We start from the raw sequence: 20,361 nt of genomic DNA on the forward strand, positions 1-20,361 counted from the left end.
CGCGGGGGGTCGGGAGCGCGCGGGGCCGGGGGGGGGCGGGGGGAGGGCGCTCCCCAACCACTGGCTGCCGCTTCCCACCCACTTAAAAGAAACTCTCAGGTTGGACACACACACAGATTAGATCGGTGGGAAAGGAGACAAGAACTCGCCTCTGAGTGTCGTAGGACACGAGTAGAACAGCTTTCAGTTTAACTTTTCTTTAACTTTTAACTTTTTCTTATAAGTTGTGGGGTGCGGTGGAGATGCTCTCGCATCTCTCCACAGGACTCTGTCCTGTTAAGGTGCCAGACTTAGCGGCCTTCAAACTTGGAAGAAAGAAAGAGGGGTTGGTTTGGTCAGTCTTCGTTCCCAGATCCGTCTGATTTCTTAGGCTGTCTTCCACGTTCCAAAAGCATGGGTGTTGTGAAGGGCTCTCTTCACCAGGGAAAGTATTTGCTGTCACTCGACTTAGAATACAGTTAACCATTGGTATCCAGTAACCATCGGTTTTCAGGGAAGGAGAATCCTGTTTTCTTACTGAAAATAATTGCCAGAGAGACTAGCCGAAGAAACTTTCCCAAGTAGTAAAAGTCACTAAACACCTTTGTTTAATGTTGGAAGTCGCAAAACGCTTTTGAGAAGGTTGATAAGGATGAAAGCAGTGGCCGATGATTAAATTATTTGACAGTGCTGAAAAGGTAACAGCAGTGTATAACTAATGGACATAGTGCAGTCTGTGCACAAGTTATTTCAGTAGAGCATAATCTTTACTGTTGCTATATCTATAAAGGCAGTATATTAGTATGCATAAAACGAAGTTGTCTACTTGGGATTGTGTATGAGGTAGAGTATTAAAGTTGAGATTCTTGAGAAATTGTTTTGTGATATAATAGACATTGTGCTGGCTGAGTGATGTATATCTTTCAAAGTTACTATTTGCATCAGCTATGGCACTAGTTAGATGCACTGTAACATGATTTTTAAAAGTATTCTTAGTAAGTATTCCCACTTTTTAGATGAGAAAGCTAAAGATTCAGATTTTATTATTGCTTTGTTTTGAGATAGGAGACAAATCTTCTTGTCTAGCCCAGGCTGGCCTCCAACTGGAGATCCCCTCTTCTGCCTGGGCTTCATGATTGCTAAAGTTACAAACCTGTTAAGTTCAGAACTTATTCACCTTTAGAAGTAGCCATGTAGGGGGTGGGAAGGTGGCTCAGTGGTAGAGCGGTTGCCTTGTATGCATGAGGCCCTGGGTTCCATTCCTCAGCACCACGTAAGCAAAAAGAAAAAAGCCGGAAGTGGTGCTCTGACTCAAGTGGTAGTGCACTAGCCTTGAGCTGAAGAGCTGAGGGACAGCCCCCAGGCCCAGAGTTCAGGCCCCACGACCGGACCCCCCCAAAAAAAGAAAAAGAAAGAAACAACCATGTAAAGAAAAGACTGAATTTAAATCTAGGCCTGTCTTAAATGTGAAAACCCTGGATCTAATACTAGGACTAAACGGGAGTGAAGCTGCAGTGTGCAAATTTAGAAAAGCCTACTTACTCTTCCTCCTCCCTCTACACCTCAAAGGGGTCTTATTTTCATATATGTTAACTTTCCACATTTTCCAAGGTTAGGAAACTCCCAAACACCATTCTTTTATAGTATAGAGGTTAAATGCTTAACTTGCTAGTTAAGGGCAAAGCAGATTTTGTCTTGATTTCCAGTGTGGCCATTACTACTTTGAATAAGTGATGTGTATGTATGCCCAAGTTCATCTGTTTGTTACTGTTAAGCAAGGTGCTTGAACTGTTAGTATTATGTGTGTATAAGTATGTATGTCAGGCAGTACAAAAAGATACATCTCACTTTCCCTGAAGATCTACTTTGCAAAAATGGATGATTGGTACTTTTTTGTGTGTACTGTGTAGATATTTTATACTTGTTCAAGCAGATTTTAAGTGTATACATTGGCTCCAGGTTTGTAGGGTTCAACATAGGTGGTGGATTCAAACAACTACAGGTCAAAAGTAACCATATTTTATCTGCCTACCTGCCTGCCTTTCTTCCTTTACGGGGGGAGGGGGGGGTCAGTCGTGAGGCTTGGACTCTGGGCCTGGGCGCTGGCCCTCAGCTCTTCAGCTCGAGGCAAGTGTTCTACCACTTGAGCTACAGCACCACGTCCAGTTTTCTGGTGGTTTATTGGTGATAAGAGTCTCAGGGACCTTCTGCCCCTGCTGGTTTTGAACCGATATCCTCAGATCTCATCCTCCTGAGTAGCTAAGATTACAGGCATAAGCCACCGGTGCCCAGCTCAGCCATACTTTATCATGGAGTAGTCCTCTTCATGGCTACTGCGTTTCTTTTGTTTTTACCAGTTGAAAGTTTGTCAGAACTCTGTGTTGAGCACCTTTATAGTACCATTTTCCCCGTCATTCAGATTATGATTACCATTTCTTTATAAACAATACTTGAAGGCATACATGTACTGGGAATCCAAATCTAGAACCAAACATATCTGAGATATGCATGTGTTCTGGTAAAAGGTGGGATCGATGTCGCTTATCTGCAGAAGATGGTTCCAGGCACCTGGACGCCTCTGCCCAGCCTTCTGTCATCACCAGAAAAATACCTGAATATTCAGGCTCCGTAAATAAAGTGGTATAGTGTTTTCAAGCAACATTCATTCATCTTCCAGCATACTATAAAGCCTCTAGATTGTTTATAATACCTAATCCAGTGTAAATTTTGTGTAACGGTGATTATGGTTTAGGGAATAAGGAAAAGGAAGACAGTGCGTACATAGTCAGTACAGAGTTGTTTTTGGCCCACATGTGGGTGAATCTTAGGATGTGGAACCTGAAGAGGAGGAGGGTAACCCTGTTTATGTATATATGTGTAGTGAGAGCAGCAAAAGGCTGTCTATCCATGCATGCCCTTCCAACAACTCGGAATTTGTCTTAGAGATTCCTGAGTTGGTGCAAATTCTGCATCAGTGCTTACGGCTGTCTGGTATTATTTTGTATTCATTATTTTCAGGTCAGTCATAATCACGTAGGCTATTTCTAATGTTTTGTTGAAAGTTAGACTGGCAAGGCAGCATAGTGTTGTAGTTTGAAGTGTGAGCACTGATGTAAATTTTTTCTTTGTTGTTTTCTCGTGTAAAATGAACCTATAGGACACTTATTAGAAAATTGGATTATAAAACATTTGGTGTGTGTTTCTCTTGTCACTAGTTTACATAACTACTGTCCTAATAGAGGGGCTGAATACTGCTAATGGCTGACATTGTAGAGGAAAACTTAGCTTCAGTTTGACTTTGCTTCTTTGGAATAATCTTAAATTGCTTTTCCTTGAATTAGTATATTCTAAAATGCCAGTCCTCAGGACTTTTTTTCCCTAAGGATTAATTGAAGAAGTTGCTTGTTGCTTTAGAAAATGATTGAGAACTCATGGAATTGTTGGGCTCTGCTGTGGTATCAAATTCAGGCTTTCTGCCAACACTTTTATAAAAAATTATCAGAATTTAGAAACTTCAAAAAGTATAGAGATGGCTTTTTAATGTTGGATAAATGTTAGTATTACCAAGAAAAAATTGGTTTGCAAAGGCAACGATTACATTTTCTCTTTATTTAGATTTAAGCCAATAGTTGATCCACCACTGTTCCTTTAGTTCAGCTTCCTGCAGTTACTAGAGTGATTTCCTCTTGCTAATCGTTTCCCAGATTTAATTTTAGCTGACTCTGCTTTACTTGTTCCCCACCCCCCAATCCCATGCCAAGAAGGCATCTGTTTAGGAATCTCTGCCTGTACATAGCTGGAATATTTAGGCCTGGTGCTCTGCCTAGCAGCTGAACTATGCTTACAAACTACTGACACCTGTTGAATAGTGCCAGCAGTTTATGTATGTCAAATTATGTGGTGTATCTCATTTATGTACTCATTTAATACATATTTAGTAATTGTCACATGACAAACAGGATTTTTTGTTGTTGTTTACTTGGGACAAAAAGTTGTGTCTTGGGATATCACAGTGACTATATTTCTAAGAACACACTGCCACATTGGATTTTAATAAAAATTCTCTACATTTTTATTACACTGCAGGGGCAGCTTAGATTTTGCTTTAACAACCTTTCTAAGGCTTGAAGGAGACACATTGATTTGAATATAGGAGTTTTTCTTCCATCAGGAGCAGTATATTATGATCTATAAAATACTAGGTAAATAAAGGACTTTTGAAGTGTTGGTATTTAATATTTAAACTTTAGCAAGGGTGAGGAACTTTTTTTTTCTGCCCAGGGTCACTTGGATCTTTATAACATTATTTGAAGGCCGTAGAAAATTGTGAAAATAGGCTGATGTCCCCAAGCAGCCAAAGAGAAGTGTATGGAAAGCATACGTATGTATTTATCCAATTGTACCAAATGATTATACAGTCTTCCTCATCCCTGCCTTAAAACATTTGTTCTGGGGCTGGGAATGTGGCTTAGTGGTTGAGTGCCCACCTAACACACATGAAATCTTGGATTCTATTCCTCAGTGGCACATACACAGAAAAAGCTGGAAGTAGAGCTTGAGCTCAAGTGGTAGAGTGCTAGCCTTGAGCACAAAGAGGTTCAGAGGCAGCACCCAGGCCCTGAGTTCAAGCCCCATGACTAATTTTTTTTTAAAAGCATTTTATCTGAATTCTTTCTAGTGTACTAGTAGTACTTGGTTTTTTACTTCAAATTTGGGAGAAGGAGGTTACTGTGTTAGACAGTTAATGAAGGTCCCCACCCCACCTCAGAGAAAATTACTGTGAATTAATGATCTCTTAGGAGTCTTTTTGTTATTAAAATATACCAGATGGTAAACAAGGCTTGCTGTTGCTCTGTTTACATTACGTCTCACCTTTCCAGTTATTTTTACCATTCAAGAAATCACTTGCCTATGATATGTTCAAGTTAGAAAGAACAGGCATACTTTTAGTTGAAGATACAATAAGCAAATCCTAAATTTAAGAAGTGTAATTACTCTGGGCCTTTTATTTTGTAAGTTAACCAAAGATTTTTTTACCTACCAGCACACGTGAGAGATTCTTTTTTTTTTTTTTTTTTTTTGGGTCCGGTCGTGGGGCCTGAACTCTGGGCCTGGGCGCTGTCCCTCAGCTCTTCAGCTCAAGGCTAGTGCTCTACCACTTGAGCCACAGCGCCACTTCCGGCTTTTTTTTTTTTTCTTTTTGCTTATGTGGTGCTGAGGAATCGAACCCAGGGCCTTGAGCATGCAAGGCAAGCGCTCTACCACGGAGCCACCTTCCCAGCCCACACGTGAGAGATTCTTAACAGTGTTTAGTGTTTTCTGTTTTTTGCTTAAACTTCTGTAATAAGTATATGGTGTCAACTAATTGGGCATCAGTCTGCATTTTCCTAATGGCTAATCATATTGAACATTTTTTTATGTTCTTGTTTGCATTGAATATTTCTGCAATGGCAATTTCTCTTTTGTTCATTTTCTAATTCAATTATTTGGGGGGGGAGCTTGAGATTTGTTTCCATATTTGAGTCCCAGTCAGATTTTTGGCTGTGTCAGCACCAGTGACCCCTATAATCCTAGTTAATTAGGATGCTGAGGTCTGAGGAGCCTTGTTCAAAGCCAGCCCTGGCAGAAAAGTCTGTGACACTCATTTCCAGTTAACCACCAAAACCTTAAAGTGGTGCCATCCATGAACAAAATGCTAAGGGAGAGTGCCCAGGCCCTGGGCTCAAGCCTCCATAGCAGCATCTCCCACCCTCCCCCACAAAAAAGATAATGTGGTTGTATATATTTCTTCCCAGTCTATAAGTGTTTGGGCATTCTCTTAGAGCAAGAATTGTTGAATCTGACTAATTTATTGACAAGTTTTCCATTATGGATTGTGTTTTGGGTGTGTTATCTGGGAAAAAAAATTTACCACATTATTTGTACCAAAAGATTTTTCCTTGTTTTTCTTTTAAGTCTGTGGTCTAATATGAATTCTTACATGGTATGTAAGTTTGGGTTGAGATTATTCTGTGAGGGAGGGGCTGTGGATGACAGTTCAGCCACTCCAGTCCTATTTGTTGGAGACTATTCTTTCTCTATTGCTTTTGTATTTTTTTATTTAAAAAAAATAGTTGGACTTATCTATGAATGTGTTTCTGCCACTGACTTATAGATATGTATGTAAGTCTTGAAGTCAGATAGACTAATTCCCATTTTCATCATCTTTGAAATAGTTGTAGCTATTTCATTTCTCCATGTTGACTAATCTTGTCCAAAGAAAACCTCAGGAGATCTTAATAATTGTGTTTATTTTATTAAAACTTAATATATACTTACCAAATAGTTACAGTATAGAATAATTGCCCTGGAGAAAACAATCTTATCCTAAATAATCAATATTTATAGCAGCTTGATTATTAATAAAACCTAAACAAATGTCTTTTAAAGGTAAAAGGCTAAACAGTGGTAGGTTACTTGTCTCATAGAATGCTATATAGCAATAGATGAGACGTGCTATTGATAAAGGCTAACACAGTAGATAGATCTCAAGAACATATGACCATATAACATTCTCAAGATGACAAGATTCAAAATATACAGAAGAATGCTGGGTGCCAACGTTTAGGAATGGTGGGAAGCAAGTGATGGGTATAACAGAATTTTATGGTGTTAGAATAGTTCTGAATGTTACTTATGTTGGTCTGGTCATAGACATTATAGACAGAACTTTATTTGGAAAAATAAGCTGTAAAAGGGGAAAATTAATATAAAGGAAATAACAGTTTGCATAGCTACTGTAATCTCTGAGGTTTACAGGCTACCTTTTGCTGAAAGAAAAGTAAAGTTTCAGAAAAGTAAAGTCAACAGACAAGTACACTTCCCTCTTTTTAAAGCTCTGTGTGTATGAGACTCTACTTTTTTGTCTGTTTTTCTAAACCTATAAAAATAGGACCAGAATACTTGATTAACTTTGCTTAGTGAACTATGAAGTGCTTAACAGTTTATTATTACAAAGTAACAGTTGTCTTTTAACTGAACAATATTCATTTTAATGGTATTTTAAACCCCATTGAAACCTGTGCCTGAATCCTTTTCTTAGACTTTATTATTTATTTATGTATTTTTATTTTTATGATAATGGAGATTGAACCTATGATCTCATACATTACTAGGCTTAGACATTTTTCTCCTGTCATGAAAGTTTTGGTCAGTAAACTGACCATTTCTGTCAATAATCAGGATAAAAATGAAACTAATGCTTTATAGAACTTCTAAAAGAATTCTTTATGAATTTTTTACGATAGTTTTTAAAATAAGGCATAAATAGATTTGATTCTCGTCTCTTTTCCCTGTAGCTCAATTATTTGGAGATCTTTTTCTTGCCATCAAAATAATACTGTGTTTTGTAAAATACATTTTATACCTTCAGGCCTTTGATTTTTCCAGGGGTCTTTGTTTGTTTGTTTTTACTTCATAAATACTTAAGTTCTTATGTGGTACTATACTTTTTTCTTCCCACAGGTTTCCTCTTGTTTCATAGAAAACCAGAACCATGTTCTACGCACATTTTGTTCTCAGTAAAAGAGGGCCTCTGGCCAAAATTTGGCTGGCAGCCCACTGGGATAAGAAGCTAACCAAAGCCCATGTGTTCGAGTGTAATTTAGAGAGCAGTGTGGAAAGTATCATCTCACCAAAGGTATGTTTGATGTTGGTATTTTTATTCACTTTATTGATACCTGAAGTAGAACTTATAAAAAACAGCCCTTTATATCTCTGTATATTGGAGGCAATGAAAATCCATAGGTTTTTCCCATTTTCATTGTTTTGTCTTTTATCACCTTTAGATGTGTTTGGATCCAACTGTTTGATATTCTTTTTTTACAAATTCTCTTAAGTGCACAGGTATTTTTTATTTGCCTATTTTAATAAGAAATATGCATGAGGCAATTATTTCTAGGTATTTTTATATTTCTGTGTAAGTGATAAGAAATTTACAAAACGTTCAAAATGAGGAACTATTGTTAATTAAAAGAAGTTTTGGGGGGGACCACATCCAGCCACCTTACCCAGCTTAGCAGACACTATCTACACCACTTGGTTTACCTATGCCTCACAGGTCTACTTGCCAATTCTTAAGAATGCTAAGCTTATAAAGCTTCTGCAGTTGCTGTGCCCATTTGCAGGAACTTCCACTAAATCTTTGCTCCCTTATTTATGTTTGCCTCTCACGAGGATGAAAGCTTCTAAAGTAACCTTATTTGATTTGCTTTGTTTACAAGTGTGTTCCAGGAGTAGTTGTTACTGATGCTCTCTTAAGTTTTTTGTTGTTGTTGTTTGTTTGTTTTCTGGGTCCAGTTGTGGGCCTGAACTCTGGGCCTGGGTGCTGTCCCTCAGCTCTTCGGCTCAAGGCTAGCACTCTACCCTTGAGTCACAGCGCCACTTCCGGCTTTCTTCTTTTTGCTTATGTGTTGCTGAGGAATCGAACCCAGTGCCTCAGGTATGCAAGGCAAGCGCTCTACCACTGAGCCACCTTCCCAGCCCCCATCTCTTAAGTTTTGTTTTTGTTTTTATTTTTTTTTTGGGTCCAGTCGTGGGGCCTGAACTATGGGCCTGGGCGCTGTCCCTCAGCTCTTCAGCTCAAGGCTAGAGCTCTACCACTTGAGCCACAGTGTCACTTCTGGCTTTTTTTTCATTTTGCTTATGTGGTGCTGAGGAATCGAACCCAGGGCCTCGAGCATGCAAGGCAAGCGCTCTACCACTGAGCTACCTTCCCAGCCACATCTCTTAAGTTTTTTTTTTTTTTAATTTTATTTTATTTTATTTGTGAACAAACTGTACAGAGGGGTTACAATTGCATGGGCAGGATAATGCGTACATTTCTTACCAAGCATTGCAGCCTCCTCCTTTGTTTACCCTTCCCATTCTCTTAAGTTTTTAAACAGTGATTTCACACTTACGTTATACAAACAATACACTAATACGGAAATTTTGCTTTGTCAAAAGGACCTTTAAAATAAACTCCAGCTATAGAATTGTCTTCTATCATAGTTATCATTTTATTGATAGCTAGACTTATTTTAATCACAAATATATGAAGACTAAGCATGGTGATATCTCTGTAATCCCAGCACTCAGGAAGCTAAGGCAGAGGGTCCTGAGTTAAGAGGCCAGTCTGGGCTACATAGTGAGACTATGACGCTCCAAAAAATTGAAGGATTAAATCTCAAAGGAAAGGTATTTAAATATGATTCATAGATATCTTTATATTCATGTTTTAAAGATCCTTTCACGTACTACATGTTTGTACCAAGTGTCCTGTAACAGATTTCCAGATCATCAGCTTTGTCAGTTTGGACTATGTTGGCATAATGTATTAGAATGACTGTTGGCTGTTTAAAGAGTCAGAGAATCTTGACAGTAAACTTTGGGGATATAGTAGAGACTTGTTTAGAAAAGTGGAAATGTATGTTTTAAGGTGAGAAAAGTGAAAATTTGTACTTGGAATTAAAGGTTGTGGACTTTTAACTGGTTTACAGTTATAACTTATGGAATTGATTGATATTATGTTCATTTCTATCATATTCTCTCTGAGTCAGTAGTAATTTAAGAAACATAATAAAATGAAAACATTTTGCAAACAAAAGGGGGGAAAATGACGTTGATCTTCTTACCTAAAGAAACCTTAAGTATCTTGCTATACCTATTAGAATTATGTGAGTGTGTCTATCATACACATGATTTCTTTTGTGTATTATTGTATATTATAATATTTGGTAATTAGACTATATTGGGGAGAAGCTGTATTTGTAGCTGTACCTCAAATTATGGTTGCATAGGACCATAATTTGTCAGCCACAGAACTTAAGTGCAGAACTTGAAATAGACTTCACCTGGGATGAAGTGAAGTAATTCAAGTATTTATAATATGTATGATTATAGAGGAAGCTGCTTCTAGATATTCTTTGGAATATTATAATATATGGCATATGTGCTGTATTTAGAAAGTTCTGGTTTTTGTTTTAGCACCATTAGAGTTTGAACTCAGACCTCTTACCTGCTGGACTTGTACTCTTATCACTGAGCCATGCCTCCTGCCCTGTTTTTAGCTGATAATTTTTAGGGTAGGTTCTCAGTTCTCAACTGAGCCCAAATCTGCCTTCTTAGGCTTCCCACTGGGATAATGATAATGTTCCATTACATGCATGTTCCCTTTAGACCTTTCTGCCTAGGCTGACCTCAAGCCACAATCCTGCAGGTCTCAGTATTCCAGGTAGCTAAAGTTAAGTTGTGAACTATCAGTGCCTGCCTCAAAAATTTTAAATTATAAAACACATTTGTTCTTAGGATTTCTTACACAGAGTATCTGGCTTATAGCTCATTGTTTTGTTTGAACATTATTGAGTTCTTCTCTTGTATAGTTTATATTATTTCTAATTTTTTGAAATTTAACTCTTCTGGTCCTATGGTCCTAACAGCATAGTCATTTAGAATGACAGATAAGTGATACAAAAAAAAGTCTTTTTAGCAAATAATTATGAAACATCAATGACTGTGTATATCTTTTCAAGACACAAAAACATGATCCATGTTAAAAAAAAATAAAGCTAGATTTTGTTAAAATGCTCATTTCTGGGGTCTAGGGATACAGCTAGCTCAGTGGGAGAGTATATACGTACTATATCAATCCCTGGTACTAAAGAAAAATAAATGCTCTGTGTGAATGACATCAAGAAAATGAAAAGATAATCTAGACTGGTAGAAAAATCTTTGTATAAAACATACATGAAAAATTGTTGTCCACCAAAGACAGAAAGGACTCTTAAAATTCAACAAGGAGCAGGGAAACTGAAGACTTTTTAACAGATAGCTGGCATAAATCAAGTAAGTTTATTTAAAAGCATTTAATAATAATATCATTAAAGAAATGCAAATTAAAACAACCAAATGCCACTACTTAAAAGATTAGAATGGCCAAAATAAATCCAAAACATTTAACAGGAAATAGTGGTAAGATGTCGAGCAAGACTCCTTCACATTCATTGTTAGTAGGAATGAAAAATGATATGGCCATTTTAAGAGAGTTTGGCAGTTTCTTTGCTGAGGAATCGAACCCAGGGCCTCATGCATGCAAGGCAAGTGCTCTACCACTGAGCCACATTCCCAACCCTGGCAGTTTCTTATGTTCACTCTTCTCATATAGTCCAATGACCTTGGTCCTTAGTATTTACTCAAAATAGTTGAAAACTTAAAGTCTTTACAAGCACCTGAAGGGGCTTTTTCATAATTACTAAAACTTGGAGGCAACTAAAGATACCCATCAATAGATAAGTGGATAAAGTCAACTATAGTATATCCAGAGAGTGAAATTATTGTTTTGTGCTTTAAAAAAATAAGCCCAGGCTGAGTTCAAGCCCCATGACTGACCCCCCCCCCCAAAAAAAGATAAGCTATCATACCATGGACAGACATAAAGGTATCATAAACATGTATTAGGAAAAGCAAGCTAATTTGAGGCTGTATACTGTGTGATGCTTAGCTGTAAGACAGTCTGGTTAAGGCAAAATCATCAGGAAAGTAAAAAAGATAACAGGGTTGGAGCAGAAGGGATGTATAAAAGCAGAAAACGGGAGTTTTTTTGTTGTTTTTCTTTTTAAGGCAGCAACAATTATTTGCCTTAAAGTACAATTTGCCTTTATGTTCATATTTAACAAATGTTAGACTAAAAGTGGTCCTAATGTAAGCTATGGACTTGAGGTAATAAAAGTATGTTGACATCATTTTCCAATTAGAGTAAAGATACAACTGTGATAAATGACGTTGGTAAAGGAGGCTATTCCTGTACAAAGAGTATATGGAAAATCTCTGTAACTCTTCACTCAGCTTTGCTATAAACCTATAACTGCTTTTTGTTTTAAAAGATGTTTCAAGTGTAAATGGCTCTTCTTGAATACAGTTTTTATAACAATGTCATTTGTATGTATACATATAGATATATAGGTACAAGAAAAAAATGACATGCACATATATTCAATACATATGCACATTAAAACACAGAAAAGCCTAGGATACATGCCAAAATAATTTATAAGATTATGGGCTTTCAGTTTTCTTTTTTAAAAATAACCATTTAGTGAGCATATCTTGTTAAATCTGTTCATATGTTTTTAAGTCTTAAGTTTAACAGGAATGTAATTGATGGGTTAAGAAATAGACTTATTTTTATGATTTCTGGTACCCATTGAGGGTTTCTTCTATTAGGATTCTACCAGTTCATACTTACAGTCAAACTGTGAGAATAAAGTATTTTTTTTTAGTATTTTTTAAAATAGATATGTTTAACTGAGACATAGAAACCTGGGAAGTTGCACTTTTTGAAATTGATTTCTTGCTGCTACTCTTTACCATCTATATGCCAATAGTGAGAATGTTTTGTGTCAAGAGGGTAACTGTTTCGCAGAGTAGGTACAGAGTACGGTATGGCCTCACTAGCACTATGGAAGCATATGGGACAGTGATCTGTGAGGGTACACACTACTATAAGGCATACAGTTCAAGAGTAATGTAGAAGGTAGTAATCACTTTACATTTTTAAGCATTTTGTTTGGGTTTGAACACAGGACTTTGCACTCGCTAGGCAAGTGCTGTTCCACCTGAGCCATGTCCTCAACCCTTTTGCTCTTACTACTTTTGGAATAAGGTATTGATTTTTTAGCCCAGGCCAATTTGAACCTCAGTAATCTTATTAATGTTTCCCACGTAGCTAGGATGACACGTCACCGCATCCAGCTTTTTGTTGGTTGTGTAGGAATCTCAAACTTTTTTTACCCAGGCTGCCCCTGGAACCTCAATCCTCCCAATCTCAACTTCCCTAGCACCTAGTATTATTCCAGGAATGAGTTTCCTAAGACTTCTTGAAGAACTTACCTTTTTTTTTAATCAGTTGTCAGGCTTGAACTCTGGGCCTGGCTGCTGTCCCTCAGCTCTAAAGCTTAAGGAAAGTGTTCTACCACTTGAGCCACAATGCCACTTCTGGTTTTCTGGTTAAATGGAGATAAGAGTCTTATGGACTTTCCTTCCCTGGGCTGGCTTTGATCCTAGATCCTCATATCTCAGCCTCCTGAGTAAGTAGCTAGGATAACAGGCAAGAGCCACCAGCGCCCAGCTTGATTTTTTTTTCTTTATTGTAAGAGTGTGTAAGGATAGTTTCATTTTCACTAAGTAAACTGACCTGAAGATTTCTAATGTTTGTTTTAGTGTGCAATTCCTCTGGGAAAGTACTGGTTTAGTTGGTTACAGTAAATGTCAGATTTGTAGCTGAGTAGTTAACTGCAAGCCTATGTGGTCATTCTTTCACTCCTTAGAAGAACTACTTGCACACTGTGCAAAGCTGTCCTTGAATGCATCTGGTTTTATTATGTTTATTATGCATACATTCTTTTGCTTAGAAGTCTTTTACCTCTTTGAACCAAACAAGTCTAGAAAGCCTTTGCTAAACATCACTTTTTGGATATTGCTATAGACAAGGGTAATACCATATAAGACTAAATATAAGTAGATTTCTATTTTTCCCATGGAAGCAGTGTTTTAATTTGAAATTATTGTTGTGTAGGAATTAATCACAGAGTAAGTCATGGATTGGGTTGTTAAAATTTTTGATATTTAAAAATTTATAGCAACTTCATGTTATTCTGTAAATCATAAAGTAACCTTAAGTATGCAGAGAATATGAGAGTTATAAGTAGAGTCCTAAAGGAAATAAAACAATTTTGTGACCCTAGAATTTTGGTATGTTTCATAGTTGGGGAAGATTATCTAGAGATTATTTATTCTCATTAAATGTTCCTTATATCTAGAAGTTTGAATACTTGTATTTAGATTGTCCTATTTTCCCAAACATTAATTTTTTCTCCCATACTAGATATCTCAGTTAATATTGATCAAGGTCTACCATGAAATAAGTAGACCCGATTATATATTTTCTAGTGAAATAAAGATAGAATTGTAACATGTGCTTGTTGGTTAGTATGTTTTCCATTCAAATAATAGAAAGTAATTGGGATTGGAGGTGTGGCTCAGTTAGTAGCAAGCAAGCCAATGAGTGAAAGCATCAGGTGAGTTCTTGTCTTGGACCAAAAAATGAAAAGAAACTAGTAAAAGACACTTGAAAATTGAGTTTATAAAGAAAATAATCAGTTAACTTAATCAGAACTTTGGAAACAGGTAAATTTAGGATTTGTTAAACAATTCAAGGATATTACCCAAAGTTTCTCCATTCCCAGTTTGCGGGTTTCTTGTCCTTCTAATTTCATCATCATGGTTACAGGTGACTTGCAAGCAGCTCCACAGCCTGCCCTACTTACCAAGCAAAAAGACAAGAAGGAAGGAAAACAGACATTCTTTAATTTGGAAAATCTTTCTCAGACACTGTCCTGCAAACTTGACCCTTTTTTCTGTTAGCTGAAGTGTTAACTTGTCTACTCGATAGCAAGTATTGACAGACAAGAATGAAACAATCCTTTAAAGGTTGGGGATGTCTGCTTTTGAAACAAAGCTAGCAGAACTCAGCTAGCAGGGAGAAATAGCTCTGATTTGGCATCCATAAGGTATATTCTCCTTAAGGTGTACCATAGCTATCTTCATATCTGTTTTAATTCATAAATCATTAGTGTTTGGGCTATTTTGGTGTGCTATTCAAAGAATTCATGGGTTGAGAAAATATAAACTTTATCAGGCATCTTTAAATGATAAAAGGTATAGGAGAAAGTGAGAACTCACTATAAGTAGTACAAAATGCAAGCTTTGTATACAGAACCAAATCTATGTTTTATTCAAAGGTCAAGATGGCACTGCGAACATCAGGACATCTCTTACTGGGAGTAGTTCGAATCTATCACAGAAAAGCCAAATACCTTCTTGCAGACTGTAACGAAGCATTCATTAAGATAAAGATGGCTTTTCGGCCAGGTATTGTTTCAGTCCTTCCTTCTTCCTCTCTCCTGCCCCTCATCTCTCCAACTCCTTTTATTTTTATGTTTTGATTTTATTTATTTGTTTATTTTTTGGTTGGTCATGGGACCTGATCTCTGGGCCTGGGCGCTGTCCCTCAGCTCTTCAGCTCAAGGCTAGTGCTCTACCACTTGAGCCACAGCACCATTTCCAGCTTTTTCTGCTTATGTGGTGCTGAGGAATCAAACCCAGGGCCTCATGCATGCAAGGCAAGCACTCTACCACTGAGCACCTTCCCAAGCCCTCCACCTCCTTTTCTTATAAGATCCCTATGCTTTGTGTGGAGAACTGCTACATATAAATTCCAGATAGGCATGTTTATTTTCATTGCAATGCATAGGAATATTCTCAGATAGGACAGAGTCTAGGGAGGCAGTAGTTGAAGGGAAACCAACTTACATCTTACTGGAGTGATTTTTTTTTTTTGGGTCAGTTGTGGAGCTTGAATTATGGGCTTTGGGCACTATCCCTCAGCTCTTCAGCTCAAGGCGAGCGCTCTACTGCTTGTACAGTGCACTTCCAGTTTTCTAGTGGTTTATTGGAGATAAGAATCTCACGGACTTTCCTGCCTGGGCTGGCTTTGAACCGTGATCCTCAGATCTCAGCCTCCTGAGTAGCTAGGATTACAGGCGTGAGCCACTGGCGTCCAGCTGGAGTGATTCTTTTTATCTCCCCCCCTTTTTTTTTTTAGCAATTTACATAGAACTGAGTTAACAGTTTCATATACTAAAAACTAATAGTTAATGTGATAACTTTTAATGATAGCTCAAGTCTTAAGCTTTGGGGTTTTCTTAAACAAGTTTAATACTTTGATCAGACTTTTCCTTAAATGTTCTTTGTAAATTCTTGGTTAATATTTTTGTTCAGGTAAATGAGTAGAGAACTGGACCTTACAGCTAGGATAGTTATCTGAATTTATATGTTGTACTCCTTTGCAGTCGTTCCTGTTTCCCCCTATTAAATTTCACACTAAATTTCACACTAAATTAGAAAACTATGGTATATTCTCTTAAAATTTGAAGCTTAATATATACTAAACACTTAGACTTCTTTTATAAAGTAAATAGTAATGTGGCATATGATAATAGAAAACCGAGTACTGTTTTGCATGGGTTATCATAGGAAATTATTCCTACTTTATCTCCCTTTGGTCCATTGATGGTCTGAGGTATAGGTAGGCCATCAGTCTTGACATTTCTTTCCTAGGTGTTGTTGACCTGCCTGAGGAAAATCGAGAAGCAGCCTACAATGCCATTACTTTACCTGAAGAATTTCACGACTTTGATCAGCCACTGCCAGACTTAGAGTATGTCTGTCTTTCGTTTTTTGTTAGCTTTGTCTACAAAGAGCATATTACTGGCTTGCAAATGTATAGTTTTTCTTGGAATGCTTTGGCATTCAGATAAGTAAAGGAAGAGCTATCTTAACAGCTCAGATAGAATTGTGTACTAAAGGCAAAATGTATATAAACTGAACTGTTGTCTGGGTTCTTTACAGAAGGGCACCAGTAAACTTGTAACTTTTGCATCATGATATGTTTTTCAAAATGTACAGATTAAAGTCACCTAATGATTAATTTCTTCACTAAGCTCTACTTTGCCACATTTAAAAGTAAATATAATTAATGTCACTATGAAGTGCAAGAAAGGATTGTTGCCAGAACATACGTTTGAAAACAGCAAGTTAAACAGAAATGGCCATGCAGAGTAATTTGGTATATTCCTGTCCTCTTCCCATATACTTATACTATGGTAGAGCCTGTGACTAGCTTTTCAAATAACCATGTTGAAGAATTGATAACCAAAAACCCTCTATACCAGAACCTCACTTACAGCAAAGTTTGTTGCTGTTATTTTGTTTTTTAGTTATCTGACACTTAATTACAGCAATTTTTTAACCTAGTTCATACTGTATTAGTATTTGGCACAATCAAACTCCACTGTTTTTCTCTACTTTAAAGATGAGTGTTAACATGGGAGGAGAGGGTATATTTTTTCGGTAGAAAAGCCAGGTAAATTTAGCTTGTTCATATAGCATGTAATTTACTTGGCCCTGGTAAAAACTCATACCTGTATAACCTGTCATTTCTCATATTTCCCTCTATCGTATACACTTAGGTGATGAGTTTTGGAATTTATCAAATACTGAATATTAGACTTCTCAATTTGATGGGTTTATGTATATAGAGACAATCGGGAGTGGGAGGAGTTCCTCTTAGAAATACATTATAGTGAAACTTGAAAATAAAATATATTTGAACTTCTTTTAAAGTGACATCGATGTAGCCCAGCAGTTCAGCCTGAACCAGAGCAGAGTGGAAGAGATAACCATGAGAGAAGAAGTTGGGAACATCAGTATCCTACAAGAAAATGATTTTGGTAAAAAAAGAAAAAAGAATTGCTAGTCATTTGTTTTAATTATGTTTGAGACTCCTAGCAATTTCAAAAAGAAAACCAGGCTTCTTACTACATTGATTTTGACAGTTAATACTTCATCTGTTTTCAAAAAAGTTTATTGTCTTGCTAAGTGGTATATTAAACATCATCACCTATTTTTCACATACCCCTGCTTTTCATGCACAATGAAAGAACTTACATTTTTCATTTTTGTGGCAAGCCCCAACATAGAAGGTATTGCTCACATTAATCTAATCTAGGTACATTATTGTAAACACTGCTTGAAAATCTAATCATTTAAAATGGGTAGTAAGCCACATTGTTTTAACAAGTTTTAAATCTGAACACTAATGAAACTAACATAGTTAAGATTACCTAACATTATTTATGGTAACCTAAATTTAGATCTAAGTCTGATTGTGTTAGTCATGTCCTAGGAGCATAAACTTTAAACTAGCAGTTTTTAATATTTGAAGACAAATAAGACTTAAGCAAAGTGTCTGTAATAAACCTTTCTCACTAATGACTAAAATTTGCTCAGGTGACTTTGGAATGGATGATCGTGAAATAATGAGAGAAGGCAGTGCTTTTGAGGATGACGATATGTTAGTAAGCACTAGTGCTTCTAACCTCCTCTTAGAGCCTGAACAGAGCACCAGCAATCTGAATGAGAAAATTAACCATCTAGAATATGAAGACCAATATAAAGATGATAATTTTGGAGAAGGAAATGATGGTGGAATATTAGGTAAGTCACCACAAGTTGGTTATTGTGATTTCTTTATTCATTTGTGCTGTTTTGGAGAAGTTACTAATTATGGATATTGAGCACGCACTTAGAGAGTGTGTGTGTGTGTGTGAATTGTTCACTAAAAGTTTGGTTTTGCCTGATTTTTGTAAAGAAAAAGGTGTCTGGGTTGTAAAGTTTACTGGATCTCTTTACACTGTACTATTGGTGTTTTCATTTCTAAGTAAACACATTCTTAAATATGTGCACTAGATATGTGTAGTAATTGTTCTATACGTTTGTTTTATACTTGAAGCTTTTTTGGAAAGAATCCTACAAATTTAATAGGTTTAAATTTAAGCCACTAATTTAAACAGTTTATTTAAATTATATTTTGTATTTCAGATGATAAACTGATTAGTAATAACGATGGTGGCATCTTTGATGATCCCCCTGCCCTCTCAGAGGCAGGAGTAATGTTGCCAGAGCAGCCTGCTCATGATGATATGGATGAGGACGATAACGTATCAAGTGAGCATTTTTATCTTCAGTGATTCTGGGGTTGATTGTATGGCAGCCAAAAAAGATTCACATCAAAAACTACAAACAAAAGCTGAAGTATACACTATTAATATCCTTGAGACAGTTCTTATGGTTACTAGTTCTAATTAGTACTGTGCCCTCCCTTTTTTTGCCCATCTGAATTCAACTCTGGGGGGCTACCTTACATATAGAAAAGTAGTTGGTTGGGGATTGTTTTTTAGTACCACAGGTGCGTCTTTCAGTTTCAGAGAGGGATTTCTTTTTTGGGGGTGGGAGGGGGTCCGGTTGTGGGGCCTGAACTCTGGGCCTGGATGCTGTACTCAGCTCTTCAGCTCAAGGCTAGCGCTCTACCACTTGAGCCACAGCGCCACTTCCAGCTTTTTTCTTTTTGCTTATGGTACTGAGGACTTGAACCCAGGACCTCATGCATGCAAGGCAAGCGCTCTACCACTGAGCCACCTTCCCAGTCACAACAGAGAGGGATTTCTATTCCATCTTTGCTAATGTACTATACGTAATCCTATTGTAACCATTTGTTTTTATAGTGGGTGGGCCTGATAGTCCTGATTCAGTAGATCCTGTTGAACCAATGCCAACTATGACTGATCAAACTACACTTGTTCCAAATGAGGAAGAAGCATTTGCTTTGGAGCCCATTGATATAACTGGTGAGCAAACCTTTAGATTTATACACTTAATGTACAGAAGAAAAGATTCCAGTTCTGGTCCATGGCTTCCAACTGGTATGCTACTATTGTTATTTTCTCATTTGTCATAGTCATCTATCCATCTTCATTACAATTTGAATATTTGGTAGACTATAAGTTACTATAAAGTATAAAAATATAAAGCAAGTTTTCTACTAATAACATATCTTAAGTCATTTCCAGATCCTTAGGATAGTAGCAGTTTGCATGTGTAACAATTAGAAAACACCACAGGATATTTAACAATAAAGTACAAGATTAATCAGTTGTCTTCTAAAGTTCCAGATTCTATATAATTGAGCCACAATTTGGGAAAATCTAAAAATACTTTAAGAATAATGAAAATAGGCTTGAGTCTAAAAGTAGTAGTCATTTTCGGTTAGTGCTTGTTACAACACATACTGTTTAATTGGACAGCTGCTTCTGAGTCAAAAAAGAAATTTGAAATAAAAATTACAGCGCTTTTACTTTTAAGTAGGACAAAATTTAGTTTCCTACTGAGAATAACCCAATCCATGAACATTGTAGCTTGGACTACAATGTTGTATAGAAAACTTACTGTGAATCTGGTTTTAATTTAGAACTAAGATACATACATGTAAAAAGATATAAAGATGAGCAAGTCTTCATCAACAATGCTAATAACTAAGGAAACCTGGACAATTAAAGCTAGATAGTAACATACTACAGAGAAAAATGTAGGTAGGATAGGTGTATGACATTGAAAAAGCCTTTGAAAGAAGTTGATGCTTTATGTAAGGGGTCTAAAGAGACTCCATTAGACGGGCAGTCTGTACTTCTTACAGTATTTTTTTTTTAATTAGGGATCTCACGGATGTTTTATTAAAGCTGAGATACAATGCCTCATTTTTATATTTAAATTTATTTTAAATTTTATGTTTATAAAATTTATATTTACAAAAACATGAATTATAAAATAAATTAATAAAAGTCTTGAGGAATTTAGTCCCAGAAGTTACTTGAAAAATTGAGCTGCTACCTGCTTTATTATAGAAAGTAT

General features: G+C 36.7%; 1 protein-coding gene across 1 annotated transcript in view; it reads left to right on the plus strand.

Annotated features, from left to right (window-relative positions):
- The window catches only part of Rad21 (RAD21 cohesin complex component), a 29,222-nt gene that overhangs the window by 672 nt on the left and 8,189 nt on the right, over positions 1-20,361 (plus strand). The window contains exons 2-8 of the mRNA XM_013032232.1: positions 7,483-7,657; positions 14,796-14,925; positions 16,174-16,273; positions 17,239-17,345; positions 17,905-18,111; positions 18,496-18,621; positions 19,179-19,301. Of these exons, the coding sequence (XP_012887686.1) occupies positions 7,514-7,657; positions 14,796-14,925; positions 16,174-16,273; positions 17,239-17,345; positions 17,905-18,111; positions 18,496-18,621; positions 19,179-19,301 (937 nt within the window). The 5' untranslated portion in view covers positions 7,483-7,513. The remainder of the gene's footprint in view (positions 1-7,482; positions 7,658-14,795; positions 14,926-16,173; positions 16,274-17,238; positions 17,346-17,904; positions 18,112-18,495; positions 18,622-19,178; positions 19,302-20,361) is intronic.

The sequence above is a fragment of the Dipodomys ordii genome, unplaced genomic scaffold (assembly GCF_000151885.1).
Source record: "Dipodomys ordii isolate 6190 unplaced genomic scaffold, Dord_2.0 Scaffold151, whole genome shotgun sequence".
NCBI classification, from domain to species: Eukaryota; Metazoa; Chordata; class Mammalia; order Rodentia; family Heteromyidae; genus Dipodomys; species Dipodomys ordii.